We start from the raw sequence: 17,633 nt of genomic DNA, 5'->3' as shown, positions 1-17,633 counted from the left end.
TATAGCTCCTCGCACACAAGAACAATTAGCAAGACTCTAAAGGTTTGTACCTCAATTCGAACTAGAAATCAACATACAACATGACAATGTATCTACCTCAACCATACTTCCGTACCGTTGTCATATCATTCATACCACAAATCAAAATAATCACTCGGAAACAACTTCCACCATCCCTCCACATTCTAACAAATCCAACAGAGACAATTCTAAACACCTTACCTAGTTCCACATCAACACAATTGCTAAGCAATTCTCCACTCTCTATTTTGCTCTCATCAAGCACCTAAACTAACTGATCCAGATGACTGTCATCTAAACTAAAATCAGAGTCATCAACTTCACATCATAAGTTCATCTAAATTTGTTTTTCGTGTCAACATCCATCCTTAAGTTTTTCCATCTATTTTATCTTCTCTCTTTCTCATTTACCTGCGACTTTGCATATGGAAGTACCCCATAACTTCTGACTGACAAACTATTCAAAAATATGACATTGTGCTCTATAGCAGTACAGCCACAGGGACTGCGTGGTTTTAGTTTCCTAAACTACATCAATTTAAGCGTGACACTACAGCGCAGATTCAAAAACAACTCCCTGGATACAATAGAAACAACCATATTCAAGCTCCTACAGTTTTACTAATGCATAACCTTTTATCTATATAGCTCCCAAGAAAAAGAACAATCGGCGAAACTCTGAAGCTCATAACTTAAATCTTAAGTACCTAGAAAGCAATTTAAAATATTATAAATTACCAAAAATCTGTCAAAAGTAAACCTTACTTCCATAATCCATACTGTCATCATACAATCAACAAAATCATTCGCATAAAACTGCAATATTCCACGGCATTCTAATTAAAAAGACGACACCATACACCATTTGGAATTCCACATCAAAACACATGCTTAACAAACTCGCTCTCTGTTTTACTCTAATCAAAAAATGCTAAGCACCAAACTAACTGATCAGACTGAATGACACTCGGTATTGATAGCTCATTACTCTCCTGCCACAGCTAACCTCTCTAAACAACACATAACATATAGCATTAAAAATAGACACAATATTTCAGCAAACCATAAATCGAAATTCGCATAATCCAACCACAACTAGCTACAAAATCCATACTCACATATATATTATATAACCATCCACAACATAAGTACCGGAACCCTAAATCCCCAAAATCACAGTTTTCGAAACCCTAGAATCACATCAGAGTCAAAATCAGAGCATTACATGGCGGCGGCGGAGTCGGTCATGTCGGACTCGTCGAAGTCGTTCTGAAAGGAGTTGAAGAAGTCGACGTCGGCGAGCTTGTTATCACCGATGACGCCGTCGCCGCCGAACTCGAGAGCGTCGATGTCGTCGACGTCCATGGCCATGGTGGAGGCCTGGTCGTCCATGTCGCCGAAGAATTCCATCGCTGTGGGCCTCATCGCCGTCGCCGGTGCTGATCGTCTCTGTCTCGCCGAGGCTATAGCGGCGGAGCGTCGCGCGTATTGGATTTCCGCTGGAGAGGTTGGTTTTTGTCGAGTAAATTGCGACATGTCGTACTTATATATAGGCGTCTTCTTCTCTGGAGATGAGATTTTCACCCACTCAGTAATTTATATGTGCAAAATATTGTATTTGTTCCGGGAGAATTATTATTCTACCCTTGTGTGTGTCTTAGCCTAATAGGTTTCCTGTTAGGAGATAGATTAGCATCTCCGTAATAGATTAGGACTCCGAATCCTACGGGATTGTGGTTTTGTAATGCCTATATATAGGCCCCCATATCATTCAATAATACACGAATATTTCATCCTCCAACACGTTATCAGCACGTTGCTCTAAAACCCTGAACTTTTAGAGCCCTATTTTTTTTCTCTCTCTCTCTCCTCCGCCGGCCACCGTCGATTCCAAGCTCCGGCATCTCCTCGCCGGCGCACCTCCTGCAGCCGCCGCATCGCTGCCGCCGCACCGCAGCCCCTGCCCGCAAGCCCTGCACGCAGCCCCGCAACCCCTGCGTGCTGCCCCCGCAGCCCCGCGCGCAGCCCCTGCGTGCTGCCCCTGCAGCCCCGCGCGCAGCCCCTGCGTGCTGCCCCTGCAGCCCCGCGCGCAGCCCCTGCGTGCTACCCCCGCAGCCCCGCACGCTGCCCTGCCCTGCAGCCCCCGCAACGCAGCCCTGCACGCACGCACGCAGCCCTGCACGCACCCCTGCAGCCCCCCCTGCTGCCCCTGCACGCAGCCTCCGCAGCCCCGCAGGGTATCCTCCGCATTCGCTCCGCAAAAACATCTTTTTGCCCCGAAAAACCCCGCATCAGAGGATTCAAAATTGCTCCTCCCGCATATATACGCAATGAACGCAAACTGCACAAGCAAACTCTTCGCTCAAGAGAAGCTACTCCCGTCTTCTCTACCCTTTTGGGCCTTTAAACTATTTCTCTTTTTTCCTTTTTATTTTCCTATTGCTTATTAAATCGTTTATTTGCACGTTTTCGTTTTCTAACTATGTTTCACGTGCTTGCATAGGAAAAGTGATCACTCGTCGTACTATGGTGATGACATTCATGCCGAGATGGATGATACTTTTGTCATCTACATACGATTTTGATCGTACCCTCCCAAGATTTTATGTCATCGGACGAAGATCGAAAAGGAATTCAACAAGCAACTTCATGCATGACGATCGATTTGCAGAGCAATTTACTTATATGCGGTCTATTTGGCAGACCAACAAGTATGTTTTTCTTAAAGTTGCTGCTTTTGAAGATATATATATATAAATTATCGGGCGCTATTAGCCTTTTTTTTCATGTCTTCTTTTCCGGCCTTTCTTATAACGCCGATGAGACCAAAGAGGGATATGATTCCCCTCTTGGTCGACGTTTTTCGTGTGACGGTCCTGGGGGAGTCACGTTATTATTTAAAAAGGAAGATATCGATTTCGTGTGGTCGCCTGAGTGCACCGCTGTTTTGGGTGCGATCATGAGAATCGCCGATATGCATCGATTATTTTGTGACCATATACATCACAACCCTTCTGATTCCGGTTACATACTTGAATATTTCGATTATTCGAAACCTATCCAACCCTCGTTTCTTATGGATGCGTCGCCATCGCGACTGTTATTTGAATGTTTGAGTTTTCTTAAACTCATGCCTATAAACGATAATTCCAAGGTCTACGTACTCATTTATTTGAGTTGATTCATTACTCTGATGCAGCACTATTTGCTGACAAAAGATCCCAAAAATAAAGAATTCTATGGGACACACTTAAAGTGATTTAATGAACGTCTATGACGTTGTATTATCAGAGTTGACCTTGATGCATACTCCACATCCAAGAAACGCATGCCCTTTTTGGCACCTGTATCTATTTCTTGAGGGAATTTTGGAGATGGAAAAGTAACATTCTTCCATTCTCAAGTAAGCAAACATTTTTAAGCCTCAGGCTAAGGCTCCGCCCAATCCGATATGCAAGATTTTGTTGCTATGGACTTTTGATTAGTCACTCTATTTTGACTATGTCTTCTGCTTACTATTTTTCAAGTATGACGTTGGCATTGCCATGATTATTGCTCGACTTTATCCTAAGTCGTCTATTGGAATTGGAAGCTTGTTTGTGTTGTATTAAATATTGGCATATTCTATAAAATTTCTCGTCTTTCTTGGACTTGTGAGAATTTTATTTGCCTGGGCTTAGCATGCATGGTCAACGTTTACAACTCATGTGGTTTTTAAATTGGTCGCTTTTGGGTTACATGGGACCCCAATAGCACTACATTGTGATTTTGGACTTTGAAATTTGGAAAACGGACCTCGGAACGTCAAAATTGACGTCGTTTTTCCCGGTTATTGTTCCGGCGTTTCCGGAACGTTTTTTGACGTTTTACCGGCGTATTCGCTGCCTTCCGGCCATTTGCCGGCGTTTCCGGCACCGCCATCCGGTTCCGGACGGCGTTCCCTGTCGGACCTGAAGTTACGGCCTCCATACCGGCCGGCTCCGGCCGCCGCCGGCCAGTTTTCCGGCACTCGGTGCCGCCGGCTTCCGACGAGTTTTTCCGACGATTTTTTTTCCGTCGTTTCTCGTCATGTTTTCCGCATATTTCAGCAGTTCTTGCTGCCAAGTTTTCCCAGTCCAAATTTCACCCGGTTTTGAGTTATATTGACATGGTTTTCCGGTTAATTTTCCGGTTTTCTCCAAGTCATTTCATAGCTCAAATGATTTTATTATTATTGGTGACCACCCGCACCAATTGGATGGTTTTTACAACCCAGATCGTTTGGTATTCAACTGCTCCAATACCATGTTTTTCCAACTCTTGAGTTGAAGAATGTAGTTCTATTGCCATGTGATACATTCGATGGGATTGCCATTTGTTTCAATCCCCTCTCTTACAATATCCTACGGCGTATTGTGTAGAGAAGTTCACCGCGTCGTTGACTCTCTTAATCTTCATTTTGAGAATGTCCCGCCGTGAAATCGAGTGTCTTGCTAATTGCGTAACCACCCACACTGTCCTACGGCGCAGGTAGTTGTTTTACGGATCTCGTGCGGAGATTGTGTTGTATATCTTCGTGCCTTGCTAAGTTTTAAAGGCCATACATGCCAATGATGGATTTCCATCTTGATATTTGTGTTAAGAATGGAGAGGAATAAATCTGTCAGATTTCATTGACAGTATCTTTTTCAAGCTTCGACAGTAGCTTTGTTAGCCTGTAGACATCGTTTTGCTTGCCTGCAGCAGTAGCTTTATGTAACTCAAGATTTTTTGAATCATGGGTTCGGTTTTACTGTCTTCTCGGTTTTGACATGATCGTTTTTTGGTCATTTTGAACAAGATATGATGATTCGAGTTCTTTGAAATTCACATTATCATCTATTTTTCATGTTCACGAAGCGATTGGAGAACCACCTCACCCGTGCTCCACACGGTGAGGCCGTGCCTATCCGTGCCATGCACGGTGAGGCCGAGTCTGCCCTTCTCGGCGGCTCCATGGCATTAAGGCCGTCGGTGGTGGCATCCCTTCCTTCATAGGAGCTTGTGATGCCTCCCGTGCTTTCTAATGCCTCCATGACAATCTCTGATGCCCATCGCTCATTTTGCAAAGCTTGTTCTTTTGCTAGATTTCAAGGAAGTCCTTATTTGCTAAGGCTTCAACCGAGAACATTCCATTCTTACAAAGTATTTAAGGTGACATTAGTGGACCCTATCCAACCGAATGCGGACATTTTTCGGTATTTTTATGGTATAGGTTAAGAGCATCGATGCGTTGGTCACACGTCGCTTTGCTTTCCACAAGAAACGCTGCATTCGCTAAAAGTTTTTAGCTATGATCATCATACTAAGGGCTCACCACCCTTCCTATCCTCTCAAATCTATTTGAATGGATACCATTGGAGAGTTCACCTCCACGACTTTGATGATTTCGTTTTGCATATCTACTAGGATCGTCGTTGAACATATTATTCCTCATGTTCATTCACCGCACGATCTAGCAGAGCTCGGACTTGGTTATGGGTACTAACCTGCCGATTTTTGCATGGGGATATGTAATGATGTTGCATGCAGCGACACTTATTCGTTTCAGACCCACAACTTGCCAAGCGTTTAGTGCGTACCAGATAGTTACTGGATACGATCCTAACGTTCTTCTCCTTAAACGCCTATTTGGTTAAAGTTATTTATGTGCCTCTATTGTAGTTATCTCAATGGGTCTACTTGAAACGATTAAGTATTCTGGTTGGTTATGATTTATGAATCACCAACACTTGTCCGCTATTTCCAATCTACAACCGTTGATCTCTATCCTGCGATATTAGCAGACGGTCACTTTGATGAGACATATTTCCCGTCGTTAGGGGGAGATATGGAATGCTCCCATTCTGGTTTTAACGCCAGGAATTGACGTGGTGTGGCACTATGTCTCATTAAGATCCCGCACTACTCAAAGTGAGCAAATGTGCAACGCATTATCGACCTCCAGAAAGTCAAAGATTCGATGCTCAATGACTTTACCGATATTGCGAAAGTGACGAGATCGCACATAAATGTTGTGATGTGCCGGTAAGGTTGGGACTCTCAGAATATGAGAGAATTTCATATGACCTGGTCCTAGCACCGTTGGCACCATCCCTGACAGTGGGAAGGAAGCCGGCGATGGCACCATCGTACGCTGTGGTGTTGTCGGCGCCCGTGGCATTGCACCACAAAACAAGGGCGGCAAACGCAAAGATGGACTAGTAAGGGTCATAGCTTCGGTCTTGGCTCCTGCCTAGATGAGGGGGAGACCATTATTCTCTAGAATCAAAACTAGAAAGAAGCGAAGTGCGTAGGCACAAGTATTTCGCCCATCATCAAGAGATATTCTCTAAACATGTGTATCAACTAAGTTTCTGTGGGACGCTACAGACTCCTTTTGTTGATGTTAGAGAAGAATAGAAATCTCACGAATTGATCGTATACAGCGCGCGCGTGTGTTTAATGTATTGATCTCCCATGATTGATGATGTATTCGCTTATGCTCTTATTCCGTTGTAAAGCATCAACGATGAGCAACTTGACCGAAGTGGAAAGAATCAATACATGCTGAACTAGACTTGTTATGTTGGTCGTTGTTCGTAAGTGTAATGAGAAAGATGAAGTCATGCGATATATGCAGGACTTATGGCGCAAAGATTGTCTCATTATCCTAGTATTGACTACGATGAGTTATATTCTCTCGTTATGGACATAATTGCTTTCCGCTACTTGATCAGTAGTAGTGTCCATGAAAACTGATTTGCAGCATATGATAGTGGTCATAGAATATCTGTAAAGGGATCTTGACGCAGATATGAGAGTGCCCGAGAGACTTTAAATGCCTCCAGACCACGGAGAGCTTATGTAATCAGATTGCGACGTTCGAGAGAACGTAGTACAATCGGTTGCAAGAACTCATACCCATATGTGTTCATATGAAGCTAATTCTTGATTCTCTATTCCGTCTAAGTATAGATGATGAAGAGATTCAATGAGCTATACATTCATACATGTTAGTGTTGTTGGGACACTATTGCTTTCATTATGACGTGATTAGCTATGCGCCTATGCATTGTCATTAGACTTGCATTGCTTCTTTGACATGGGTTTAGTTCTACACTCAGTGAACCAACACAAATCTTATACACACCAACGCCGCCAGCAGCTCCAGCAACATCAACGTACGCCTTGGTGTAGCAGTCGACACTGGTAGCGTAGAGGATGCGTACGGTTCCGTCTTGGACCAAAATCAGTCCTTCATTGATCCATTCCCCCATTCTTTTCGCGAAAGACACATTAAATGTGACAAATCAGAATCTGTCCAGTTTCGTAGGTCAACTTCAACGAGACCTACAAGACAGCTCGCTCGATGAAATATGGTGAAATTGGTACCGTTGGAAGGCCTATGTGTCTACTTTCCATGGACATCAACCATTCGTTCATAGCTATCATATTGAGTGAGTTATGGCCATTTTAGCAAAGTAGGACAGTCCTGTCCGGAAATTTGCAAGTCAGTCAACTTCGACAGAGCATTGTGAACTGCTCCGATCGGATGAGGTTGTGAACCTTATGTCACTGGAAAGACACGGGTGTCTACTTTTCAGAACATTTTACGGTTCGCTGATACCTATTTTGACGAAGAAGTTATGGCCATTTAAGTTAGTGAAGGTCATTCTACCCGAGAATCTGATTTTCATTGCAAACTCTTATTTTGAGTTGTTATGCAATCTTGTTTCCTAAGATCTAAGTTTGGCTAAGTATAGCATGGATGATCTAAGGATGTGTGGCTAGATTAATGATTAATCATTAGCCCAAGACTACGTTTGAGAAGCATGTAATGAACGTTGTATACGTTGTTCTTTGTACTCCATGATTATGAGGGGGAGTTGTTTCGTAGACTTCAGGGGGAGTCTAGCTCACATGATGCTATCAAATGTAGACGGTGCGTTGTGCTCTTTTTCCCTTCGATCAAGCTTTTGTTTTTACCCAAGAGGTTTTTATTTTGCTTGACAAGGTTTTTACCGAGGCAACGATGTGTGCACCATGCAACCTAGGCATGCGACACAAGGGGGAGTGTTCCGGGAGAATTACTATTCTACCCTTGTGTGTGTCTTAGCCTAATAGGTTTCCTGTTAGGAGATAGATTAGCATCTCCGTAATAGATTAGGACTCCGAATCCTACGGGATTGTGGTTTTGTAATGCCTATATATAGGCCCCCATATCATTCAATAATACACGAATATTTCATCCTCCAACAGTATTTCCTTTTTTTTTCATAGGAAAAACGTTACAAGAGTTTGAATCCTATTATAAACGGAGTTAAATCCCAATTTATTTTAAGTAACAAATGGTGAAGAATCATTAAAACGATCTCGATGCATATGAGTTTGCATATCATGAATCAAGAAACACACACGAAGTGATGTATCATAAAATAATCGACAATCAAGAAAAACAATCATACTTCTAAAAAAAATTGTTACGAGCTTCTCTTTTTTCAGAAGTCTTCCTAAAGCCTCTACACGATGATCAGCCACAACAAATTCAACTTCCAGTTCTATGACAAACAAGGCGCTCTTATGATACCTCTTTGTTTTTCTAGTAATGCCTGTGGTATTAGCTTCCAGCTCCAAATTGGCTAATTCTCAAACTCCGTTCTTCTTTTTCTTCTCTCTTCTCCACCTCTCATCCACCTTCACTTGTTAACAAGGAAGTAGGAGAAAAATAAGGGTCTCGTATTGAATTAGTATAGTACAAAAATTTAATTTAATATATATGTTACACAATTTTTTCATCTAAACTTTTACGATTAACTCATTATATATTTACCATGTATCTGACACGCTATATACATATACAAATTTGAGGTTATATACTTATACACTAATGAGTTTCCAAATTAATAAGAAACACAAGAATCATATTATTTAGTCTAATGACAAAAGTTGGGGATCATAGTTAGTCCTCGTGTCATTTAGTTTATCGACATAAACTCGGACGTTAATAATGCAAGAGTTACCTTTTGGCGGAAAGACAAGATAACAAGAACGTGGCAGAGATGGAAGCTTTCACAGCAGTGTGGTAATGGAGAGCAGAGTCCTCGTCCTCACACACCCTCCTCCTCATCCACGGCGACCACCCAGATACTCCCTTCACTCTCTTTTCCAAAACCCACCTCCGCTTTCTATTCACTCACTCCGCTCTTACACTACCCGCTACCGCCGCTGGGACTCCAATGCCGAAACCATTCGCTCCAAGACATTCGGTTTTAGTTTCAGAGACAAACGAAGCCGAGATGAAGATGAAGATGAATATGAGGAAGATGATGAGTTTGGTTATGACACAAGTAAAGAAGGGAAGAGGAAGAAGAGGCGGTGGTGGTCGGAAATGGAGGACGGCCCCTTTGAGGTTGTGGACCAAGCTATTGACAGTGTCTGGATTTTCAAGGTGATGATTTCTTAGCTTATGTTTTGCTTGTTTTATACAATTTGAGATTTGATATTGTTGAATGGAACACATATGCATCCAGATTGTGGTTGGGTTTTGTTACTAATTTCAGTTATGAGTTGCACATTGCAACAGTGGAATGGATGAGCATGTGATCATCTTTTGTTAGTTTTAGATGAAGTTAAACAGTGTCACTAACATTTTCAGAAAACAACTTCTTGTAAAAGCCGAAAAGCAATAGTTATATTTTCTCTAAAGATATAGGATTTGGGTATAAGAAACATAAGTACTTAAGTAGGATCAGAATGATATATTAGATCAACAATCTGTAAACTCCTATAAAGCAACCAAGTAGCGTTACCCTTTTCTTTTTCCTTATTTTCAAGTGTTTTGCCCACCCGGTCTGTTTATCGCAAATCAATAAGGTTCATTTACAAAATTTTGGTGAATTTTTAGTAGTAAGTTGGAAGAGAGCTGATGTTAAACAAAACATAGATCAAAAGCGATTCCCAGAGAGCTGGAAGAGAGCTGGTATTTAACAAAACGTTGTTTGAAGGCACCTTAATGCAGAAACAGTCATTGGAGTCCCTTAGTTTGAGTGAGCATATCATCTGTACGTAAAGGAAAAACCTTAATATGTTTCTTGACATGACCTTTTGTAATAAGCTATTGCTTTCACTGAGTTGATACATAGGGTAATTTTGGATAGGCAGATTACATTATTACTTGGTTTAGGAGAGAATGAGCAAACTATTTGATAATTTGTGTTGCCTGCACAGCAGCATGTTCACTGCTTCTTTTGTCAACAAATAGGCGCTTTTTGCCTCACAGTATACTTTTGCAACTGACTTGTACCCTGGAATTATAAATATAGATGTTTTGTATCACTTAAACCTTTACTTCTTATATGTTGAGTCCTTGAATGAAAGTGAGATACCATTTTATTCATGAACAGAAATCTACTGATAAAATAACTACCAGACGACATCAGCAAATACAAACAACTTAATGAAGATACAAACTTTCTTGAGTCAAAATTTGATATTCTTTTTGGAAGTATTATTTCTTATCATTCTTGCACTGGCTGATTTCTGTAGTTATAAGTTGCATCTCTTAAATATGTCCAAATATCCAGAAATAAATAGTTTTTTTTTTGTGGGTGCAGGTGTTCAAATCTTATGGTTGGGCATTTCCTTTTATTATCATATCTCTGCTGCTATCTTCTGGTCCAAAAGCTTTCCTGATGGCATTAGCGCTTCCCCTTGGTCAGTCAGCCCTTTCAATGGCATTTGAAAAGTTATGGGGAAGGACGCGAAGAAGGCCAAGACGAAAATCCAGGATGAGAAGGAAACCATCTGCCGCTAGTGAAGCTGGTGTTAGAATGGACGACGAAGAAGCATATGATGAATATCAGGAAACTGATGACAAAAAGATGGGTTACCAATCTTGGGTAGTAGGGAATGATGCTTCTGTTGACAATAGTGGTGAAGATGCCACAAGTTTAGGTGGATGGGATGATCTTGAAAGAATGCAATTTGAAAGGAGGCAATCTCGAAGGAAGTCTACAGGGAAGAGTAAGTTGAGTAGGAGAGAAAGAAATAGTGATACACCTCTTCTGCTGAGGTTGTTGATTGCAGTTTTCCCTTTTTTGGGTTCATGGACAAAGATATTTTGGTAAATACAACAATTTCAAACTTGGATCAGGAATTTGATTGGTTTGCCATTAGTTTCAGAACAAGCACTACGACTTTTCAGTTCAAGTATAGGTTAAAGTTAGGTTAGATGAAGCTAAATGCATCAATCAAAATCAATTTCCATTCTTGATGTTTTTGTAAGGGCAAGCCACTTCCTGAGTTGCCTAACTTTAGGCCATAGTATATATTACCAGTACAATATCTTGATACATTTGGTTCCAAACAAGGTCTAGAAGTTGGTATCTGTTTTGTAACATTTGGTTGTATAAATGAAATTTTTCATTTCTGGAGAAACAAAGAGGGATGGAGATGAATGTTGTAAAGCGGCGACACATTTCTCATGGACATGTATTTTCTGCCATAAATAATCAATTGACATCACATTGCTTACACTTCTGGATGGTTCTACCCATACATTTTGAATGTCTGGTATTACATCAAATGAGTTGAACCTTGAAAGAATGTAGAACTACACCTGTAAGCAATTGTCAGTATTCTGTAACTAATGTACACAAGAATTAATGTCATCTTGCGAATAGTTCCACCTTGTTGCAAGCAGAGGCAGGATCCTGGAGGCACTTACAGAAACTGTCCTCATCTTTCGGAAATGAGGTTGGCAAAGGATGGTCTGGAATCACACCAACCTACAATCAAAAATTCAAAATGCTGAGTGAAGTTTTCTACAATGAAGAAATGCTGCATGAACCGAATGAAGTTGAGATATATACATATATATAATACACACACACATTGTCAAAAGTAGGACTATTCTGATTTTTTGACTGAAGATAGTTGGTAGAACACCTATATTACATGCATATGTGTAACTGTATATGCATACACATTTATATGTGTGTGTGTGTGAGAGAGAGAGAGAGAGAGAGAGAGAGAGAGAGAGAGAGCCAGACCTTGTCTATGTCTGTGTGAGAAGGTGTCTCATAACGAGCAACAGTAACAGCCAAGCCCGAACCATCAGACAGCTCAAAAACTGACTGAATCTTCCTGCATAATTGGATGGGACAGTTCATGTCAGGAATTTATGAGTATTGTATGAACGATGTAAGCTATAAAAAAAGATTACCCTTTCCCAAATGTAGGTTCTCCAAACAACACAGCGCGTTTATTGTCTTTCAGTGCCCCGGCTAATATTTCACTAGCACTAGCTGTACCCTTGTTCACCTAAAGAAATCTCGAAAGAAAATGCAAACAAATTACCACAATCTCAATAAAAAAAAAATCATTGGCTGCAACTCAATCAGTCAATATGACAATCTAAAAGAAATCATGAACAAATCCTAATTTATTTGTTTTTTTTAAAGGATCCTAATTTATTTGTATTGGCATTATAATGTCAAATTTTAAAGCAATAGTGTAGTGACCACTTACTACCTACAAAAATGTACCCAGCTAATAAGACTAAAATCAAAAATAAAAATTGAAGAGTCCAGTATCTAACAGAATGAAATGTGGCCCAAAAGTATTTGTAATTGTTTGCCTATAAATCAAAGAATTTCATGACCATCGAATCAATTTTAATTGATAAAAGTATACCAGCACTGCCAGGGGTTCTTTAGTCGCTATTGCTTGGCTTCCATCAGTGTCATATATATCTCGAACGCCACGACTATCACAAATATATACAATCACGCCTTTATCCAACCTGGAAGGTAGGACAACTAATCAGACGGTTATGGGAGTGTGAACTTTGCATTTGACATGCTAACAATGAAATTCTGAGAATAAGTTCCTAGAGCAGCAAAATCTATATAGCATGGCCATGACTGAGTGCAGGCATTAGTTATCTCAGCATGGCAGCCAGGATTGCCAAGACTTAATTTAGCTATGCACCCAAGCTTCATTTGTTTTATTTTTCCCCAGAGAACCAGAGAAATACCAATTTGAAAGTTGAGAACAATTACAAAATTAATCAGAGGTACAAGGAACTTTAAATTTAAGACATGCAATGTAGCTCACCAAATTTTGGCAATCTCAATGCCTTCCGGGAATGAACCACCACTGCATCAAACATAAGCAAAGTTACACTTACCAGAAAGCTTACCAAAGTTATAGTCTGCAAGAGTTACACTGAAGTATAATCACCTATTGTCTCGAAGGTCCAACACAAAGGCATTAACATTATTATCCCGCAAAGTTTTAATTGCTTCCTTCACAGCACCTGCACAGAATACAATTTCTTAAGATAAATTACAAATAATAAAGAAAGATTTCATTTTTTGTACATACGTTGTAAGATCTTAGGATTCCAGTATCAGAGCTCACACAACCTAATGGATAATGGCTGTATTTCTACTTACCCGATGCATTTTGATTGAACGTGGTTAGCTTGATATAGCCGATCCCCGGGGAATCCTTGCCTGAATGTGGCACTACACATAGTCTTGACTTCACCGGATTCAGCGAGACTTTCTCCCGCCTAAAAAGGTGTAGTTTAGTGGGGGAATTTAGCACAACGTTAAGTCTGGACAATTAAATTACAAATCTTGCTGGGATAAATGAAGAACTGAGCTTACATTAAATCCAAGTGCTTGATTTCAGGTCCACTAAGAACAGTCAATTTCACAGAACTTCCTTCTGATCCCCTGAAACAATTAGAAGAAATGGATATAAATGAAACGAAAAACTTAACAGAGAAAATGGCATAGATCTCGAAAATTATTCTACTGAAGTAACTAAACAATACTCACTTATTCAAAGACTCTTAAATGATATATGGTTTTTCAACTACAGATTTGGTGTACTCACCAAATAAACAACCATGTACTGGAACTTACTAACAAAGCCACTTCAGATGTCATAACGAATTAAAAGTACAGTTGGTAACTATCCCTGGGTAAACTTTGATTTTCATAATATGCAGCTAAGAGATAGATATGTTTGGCAAAATCAGATATGAACCGAATTGACAAAAATAGGACGATATGTCTTCATTGTATATTTATGTGCAACCTAGCAAAGTGGATATTAGCATTACAGTCCAGCATTAAATATAATTGTAAACCATAGTGGCATAATGATATTCATCTTATCAAATCCTAAACATGTCGATAAATGACAGGGTAGCGGCTGAAAGGGTAAGAAACTTACTGTAACTGCTCTGCTGCATCATATATTCCCATTGTTTCAGTACTTGCATCATCAATTGCCAAAATGATGTCGCCAGACAAGATGCCAGCTCTGTTTGCTGGACCTCCTGGAGAAGCGGAAATAACAACTAGACCAGCTGGTGATCCATCAGATTTTGTAGGGTAGCCAATTGACAGCCCTACACCTGTAAGAGCTCCTTGAGTACCAGACTGCCTTCAGAGAGAAGATATAAACATATTTTAGGGAAAGCATTTACATTTAAATTCGTTATATGCTATATTAATATGAGAGTCCTAATATAATGTTTAGGCTGAGAGTGTTTGTTTGATGTGGAATGAGGCATTCTGTCATATTTTTTTTTATTCAAACCAAAATGCAATAAGAGTAAGATCATGAGAAGAAATCTTCTTGTACCCGTAGACTGTTGAACTTTTCTGGCTCAAGAAACCGAGTGAAAGGGTCTTCCAATGTGGCAAGCATCTTTTTAATTGCCATATCTGATTGCAAGTAAACCATTAGGATTTAGAGAGGCAAAACCGGAAATAACAGTATAGGATCTACAAACTATGAAATGACTTGATGGGCAAACGTTTACTCATTTTGAATCAAAACCTAAATACAGCTTAGCACATAAGAAAGCCTAAAATATCGCAGGCAAACATGCAGAAAATATGCTGTATGTAATGATTACAAGGATGGAATCCATACAGGTCTCTTCTCGGTTGTTCATTGGTTCATTGCGCAGTGCATTCTCTCTGTACCGGAACCAACTTTGTCCATTAAAACTTTTATCAACATATGCGCGGTCAATCATCCTCCACGCCTCTAAGAACAGAAGATTCTCTTCAGTAAGAGCCCCTATAAAATTTAGTAAAACAAACTCAAATTAGTTCTCTGCCATTGTACAGCTCCGCTGGAAATGAACTAATATGACGTAAAAGAAGTTCACTTACAAGACGGAACCTTGCTAACAGAAACAGAAACCGCCATGACAACCATCACTCCAACAACAAATCGAACAAAGACATGCTGCCTAAATTTTTCAGGAAAGTTAATCTCCTTATGGAGACTACCGGCAAGTTTCCTCAGTTTAAACTTCTCCTTCAGCTTACTATAACTCGCAGAAAACAAACAACACTGAGAAACAAAACTCTGGTTGAACCTCCTTATCGGTCCAAGCAATAAACTTTGCTGGAACGAACCACCAGTACGACCAAAACTTATCGGTCTCTTAATGGATCTCTCCCTCGCACGCATTAAGGAACACTTTGCTTGAGCCTCTACAACCCTTAGAGGCAAACATTTCCATTTCAACACCTGCAAAGAGTCCAGTTAAAGATCAAAACTATTCGGCGTCCCTATTACAGCTGCATAACATTCAGTATCATTCAGCAGCATCTTTAGACACCAAGCCTCTTTTTGAATTCAACTTCTAACATTAAACCATATGAACATTACAATACATTACCAAACCACTATTATTATATAAGGATAAGCAATATAAACACCAAAATGTAATTAAAAAATCTCAAACTAATCACCCAAGTAGTATCTTTCTCAGTAATGTGAGCTAATTAAGATGTTAATTAAGCAAAGATTGGAATATCAGAATGAAAACATTGCTGATGAATACAGTTGGGCAACTGCAAAGGCTTCACCTTTGACTAAATTTTGACCCAAAAACAGCCAAAGTTTCAAACTTTAACAAGTAATCTTCTTCTTCTTCTTCTTCTTCTTCTTCTTCTTCTTCTTCTTCTTCTTCTAATTCTCATAATGATTTTGAAAGCTGAAATGGGCAACCAATTAAAGATAAAAGGGGAGTACCTGAGGAGTGGTTCTGATGGAGGCGGAATTAGGGTTCCGGTGAAAGTTTGAAATGAGGAAATGGGGGGAGGAAGAAGGAGTTGCAGAGGTAGCGAAGACCTCCATGAACGGAGAGCTTGGTAGGGCTCTTTCGTTTCCGTTCAGATACTATCTGTAAAAGCTCTTATTGGGCCTCGGAGACGGGCCTTACTACAACTACACAAGTAGCATTTGTCTTCAGTTTCTACTAATTCACTTGGCTCGAGTGTGACTGCATTTTTCGGTGAATTGTGACATGTTGGTTAGTTGGTCTGACTCACAAAGGTCACAAGTTCAATTTTAGAGATGAAAAAAATGCGCTGCTCAAATTAGATTATGAACAAATGGCATGAAGTGGCGTTTGCATCGCTAACTCTGTGTGCTTCACCTTCTCGTCATTGTCATCGCTTCCTTCAACTATCACTAGCAACAATCACTTACTACGTGTGTGTACAGAAAGTGACTAATTTTAGGAGGAAGCTAGCTACAAATGAGATTTTTTTAAAATTTCTATTATGATTTTAGTTTTTACATTCTTATTCTTGAATTATATAATCTCAATTTAAAATAACATATAATAGAAGGGTGTTCATATATTTGCACACACATTTTAGTCGACAAACTCTCTTTTAGTTATTAGAGTATAGATAAGACAATCCTCATCTCACAAATGATGATCCAATTGACATTGTATAGCTAATGGAACAAGTTGAGTTCCATTTCAAAAAAAAAAATTGAGTTTTCGTATTTTGATTGACAATAAAAAATTTAAGGAATTGTCTCAATATATGTTAGCGCCTGTATCTGGCGCAATTGAATTGTATCTGGCGCAATTGAATGCCTTAAGCCCTAAAATATGAACAAAAAAAATTTAAGAGAAGGCTTACCAACTTGGAAAGACATTAGAATCGTCATAATTTTGTAACCCTTCATACATAAGCATTTTTTAAAGTTTATTTCAATTGGTAATTGATAGTATAGCTCAACATGGAACATATGAGATCGGGATGAATGGAGATGATGGATCCATGGAAGCTTCCCTGCCGTACAGGTCGCAGTTCTTTATACATCTCTAGACTTTAGAAGTCATTCACAAAAAGCTATTCAAAGTCCTCTTCGTATCATTCAAAGTCGTCAACTCGTCATGGACCAAACACCTTCCACTAGGTCTCTCTCTCTTTTTTTGGAAATACCACTAGGTCTCTCTCTATCGTACCATAATCTTTGCAAAATTGGCCTTTGGGTTAAAAGTATTTCACACTTGAGGACTTGACTGGCCACCTGAATCAAATCAATGCCCTGCAGCTTCCTTATTGCGTATCCTTCACATAAGGCAAATCATGCTTTCGCCATCAAACTGGTCACTTCTTCGCCGGAAAATCTCTCAAGAAATTGCGATCGAATTTTCTTAATTTCGTGTGATATAAGTGGTTTAGTTGTTCACTTGTTACGACCCGCGATTTTTCACCATCCGTATTATTGGTTCCTTAAATAACCAACGATGGTCATTTCTTACTTACTGT

General features: G+C 39.9%; 3 protein-coding genes across 3 annotated transcripts; 1 reads left to right on the top strand and 2 right to left on the bottom strand.

Moving 5' to 3' along the window:
- Positions 1-1,121: 1,121 nt before the first annotated feature.
- Positions 1,122-1,572, bottom strand: LOC126791665 (small acidic protein 1). Its single transcript, XM_050518139.1, has one exon. The coding sequence runs from the start codon at positions 1,555-1,557 to the stop codon at positions 1,243-1,245; it is 315 nt and encodes a 104-aa protein (XP_050374096.1). The 5' UTR covers positions 1,558-1,572; the 3' UTR covers positions 1,122-1,242.
- A 7,509-nt stretch (positions 1,573-9,081) lies between these two features.
- Positions 9,082-11,374, top strand: LOC126791797 (uncharacterized). The gene is made up of 2 exons (XM_050518280.1): positions 9,082-9,469; positions 10,635-11,374. Exons 1-2 carry the CDS (start codon positions 9,107-9,109, stop codon positions 11,145-11,147), a joined length of 876 nt encoding a protein of 291 aa, XP_050374237.1. The 5' UTR covers positions 9,082-9,106; the 3' UTR covers positions 11,148-11,374.
- Positions 11,375-11,526: 152 nt separating this feature from the next.
- On the bottom strand, positions 11,527-16,225 carry LOC126790202 (carboxyl-terminal-processing peptidase 2, chloroplastic). Its single transcript, XM_050516360.1, has 13 exons — positions 16,093-16,225; positions 15,222-15,585; positions 14,977-15,126; positions 14,683-14,765; positions 14,269-14,477; positions 13,695-13,763; positions 13,479-13,597; positions 13,264-13,339; positions 13,138-13,179; positions 12,715-12,823; positions 12,245-12,342; positions 12,072-12,165; positions 11,527-11,807 (listed from the first exon to the last, which is right to left on the bottom strand). Exons 1-13 carry the CDS (start codon positions 16,195-16,197, stop codon positions 11,688-11,690), a joined length of 1,638 nt encoding a protein of 545 aa, XP_050372317.1. The 5' UTR covers positions 16,198-16,225; the 3' UTR covers positions 11,527-11,687.
- Positions 16,226-17,633: the final 1,408 nt, after the last annotated feature.

Source organism: Argentina anserina, chromosome 4, assembly GCF_933775445.1.
Source record: "Argentina anserina chromosome 4, drPotAnse1.1, whole genome shotgun sequence".
Taxonomy (NCBI): domain Eukaryota; kingdom Viridiplantae; phylum Streptophyta; class Magnoliopsida; order Rosales; family Rosaceae; genus Argentina; species Argentina anserina.
This window is presented reverse-complemented; position numbering and strand designations above follow the sequence as displayed.

Coding starts and splice junctions, on each gene's coding strand:
- LOC126791665 (XM_050518139.1), bottom strand. CDS start 1,557: ATGTCGCAATTTACTCGACAAAAACCAACCTCTCCAGCGGAAATCCAA.
- LOC126791797 (XM_050518280.1), top strand. CDS start 9,107: ATGGAGAGCAGAGTCCTCGTCCTCACACACCCTCCTCCTCATCCACGG. Junction 9,470..10,634: donor ACAGTGTCTGGATTTTCAAG/GTGATGATTTCT, acceptor TTGTGGGTGCAG/GTGTTCAAATCTTATGGTTG.
- LOC126790202 (XM_050516360.1), bottom strand. CDS start 16,197: ATGGAGGTCTTCGCTACCTCTGCAACTCCTTCTTCCTCCCCCCATTTC. Junction 14,478..14,682: donor AAAAGTTCAACAGTCTACGG/GTACAAGAAGAT, acceptor CTCTGAAGGCAG/TCTGGTACTCAAGGAGCTCT. Junction 13,180..13,263: donor TTGGACCTTCGAGACAATAG/GTGATTATACTT, acceptor TGTTTGATGCAG/TGGTGGTTCATTCCCGGAAG.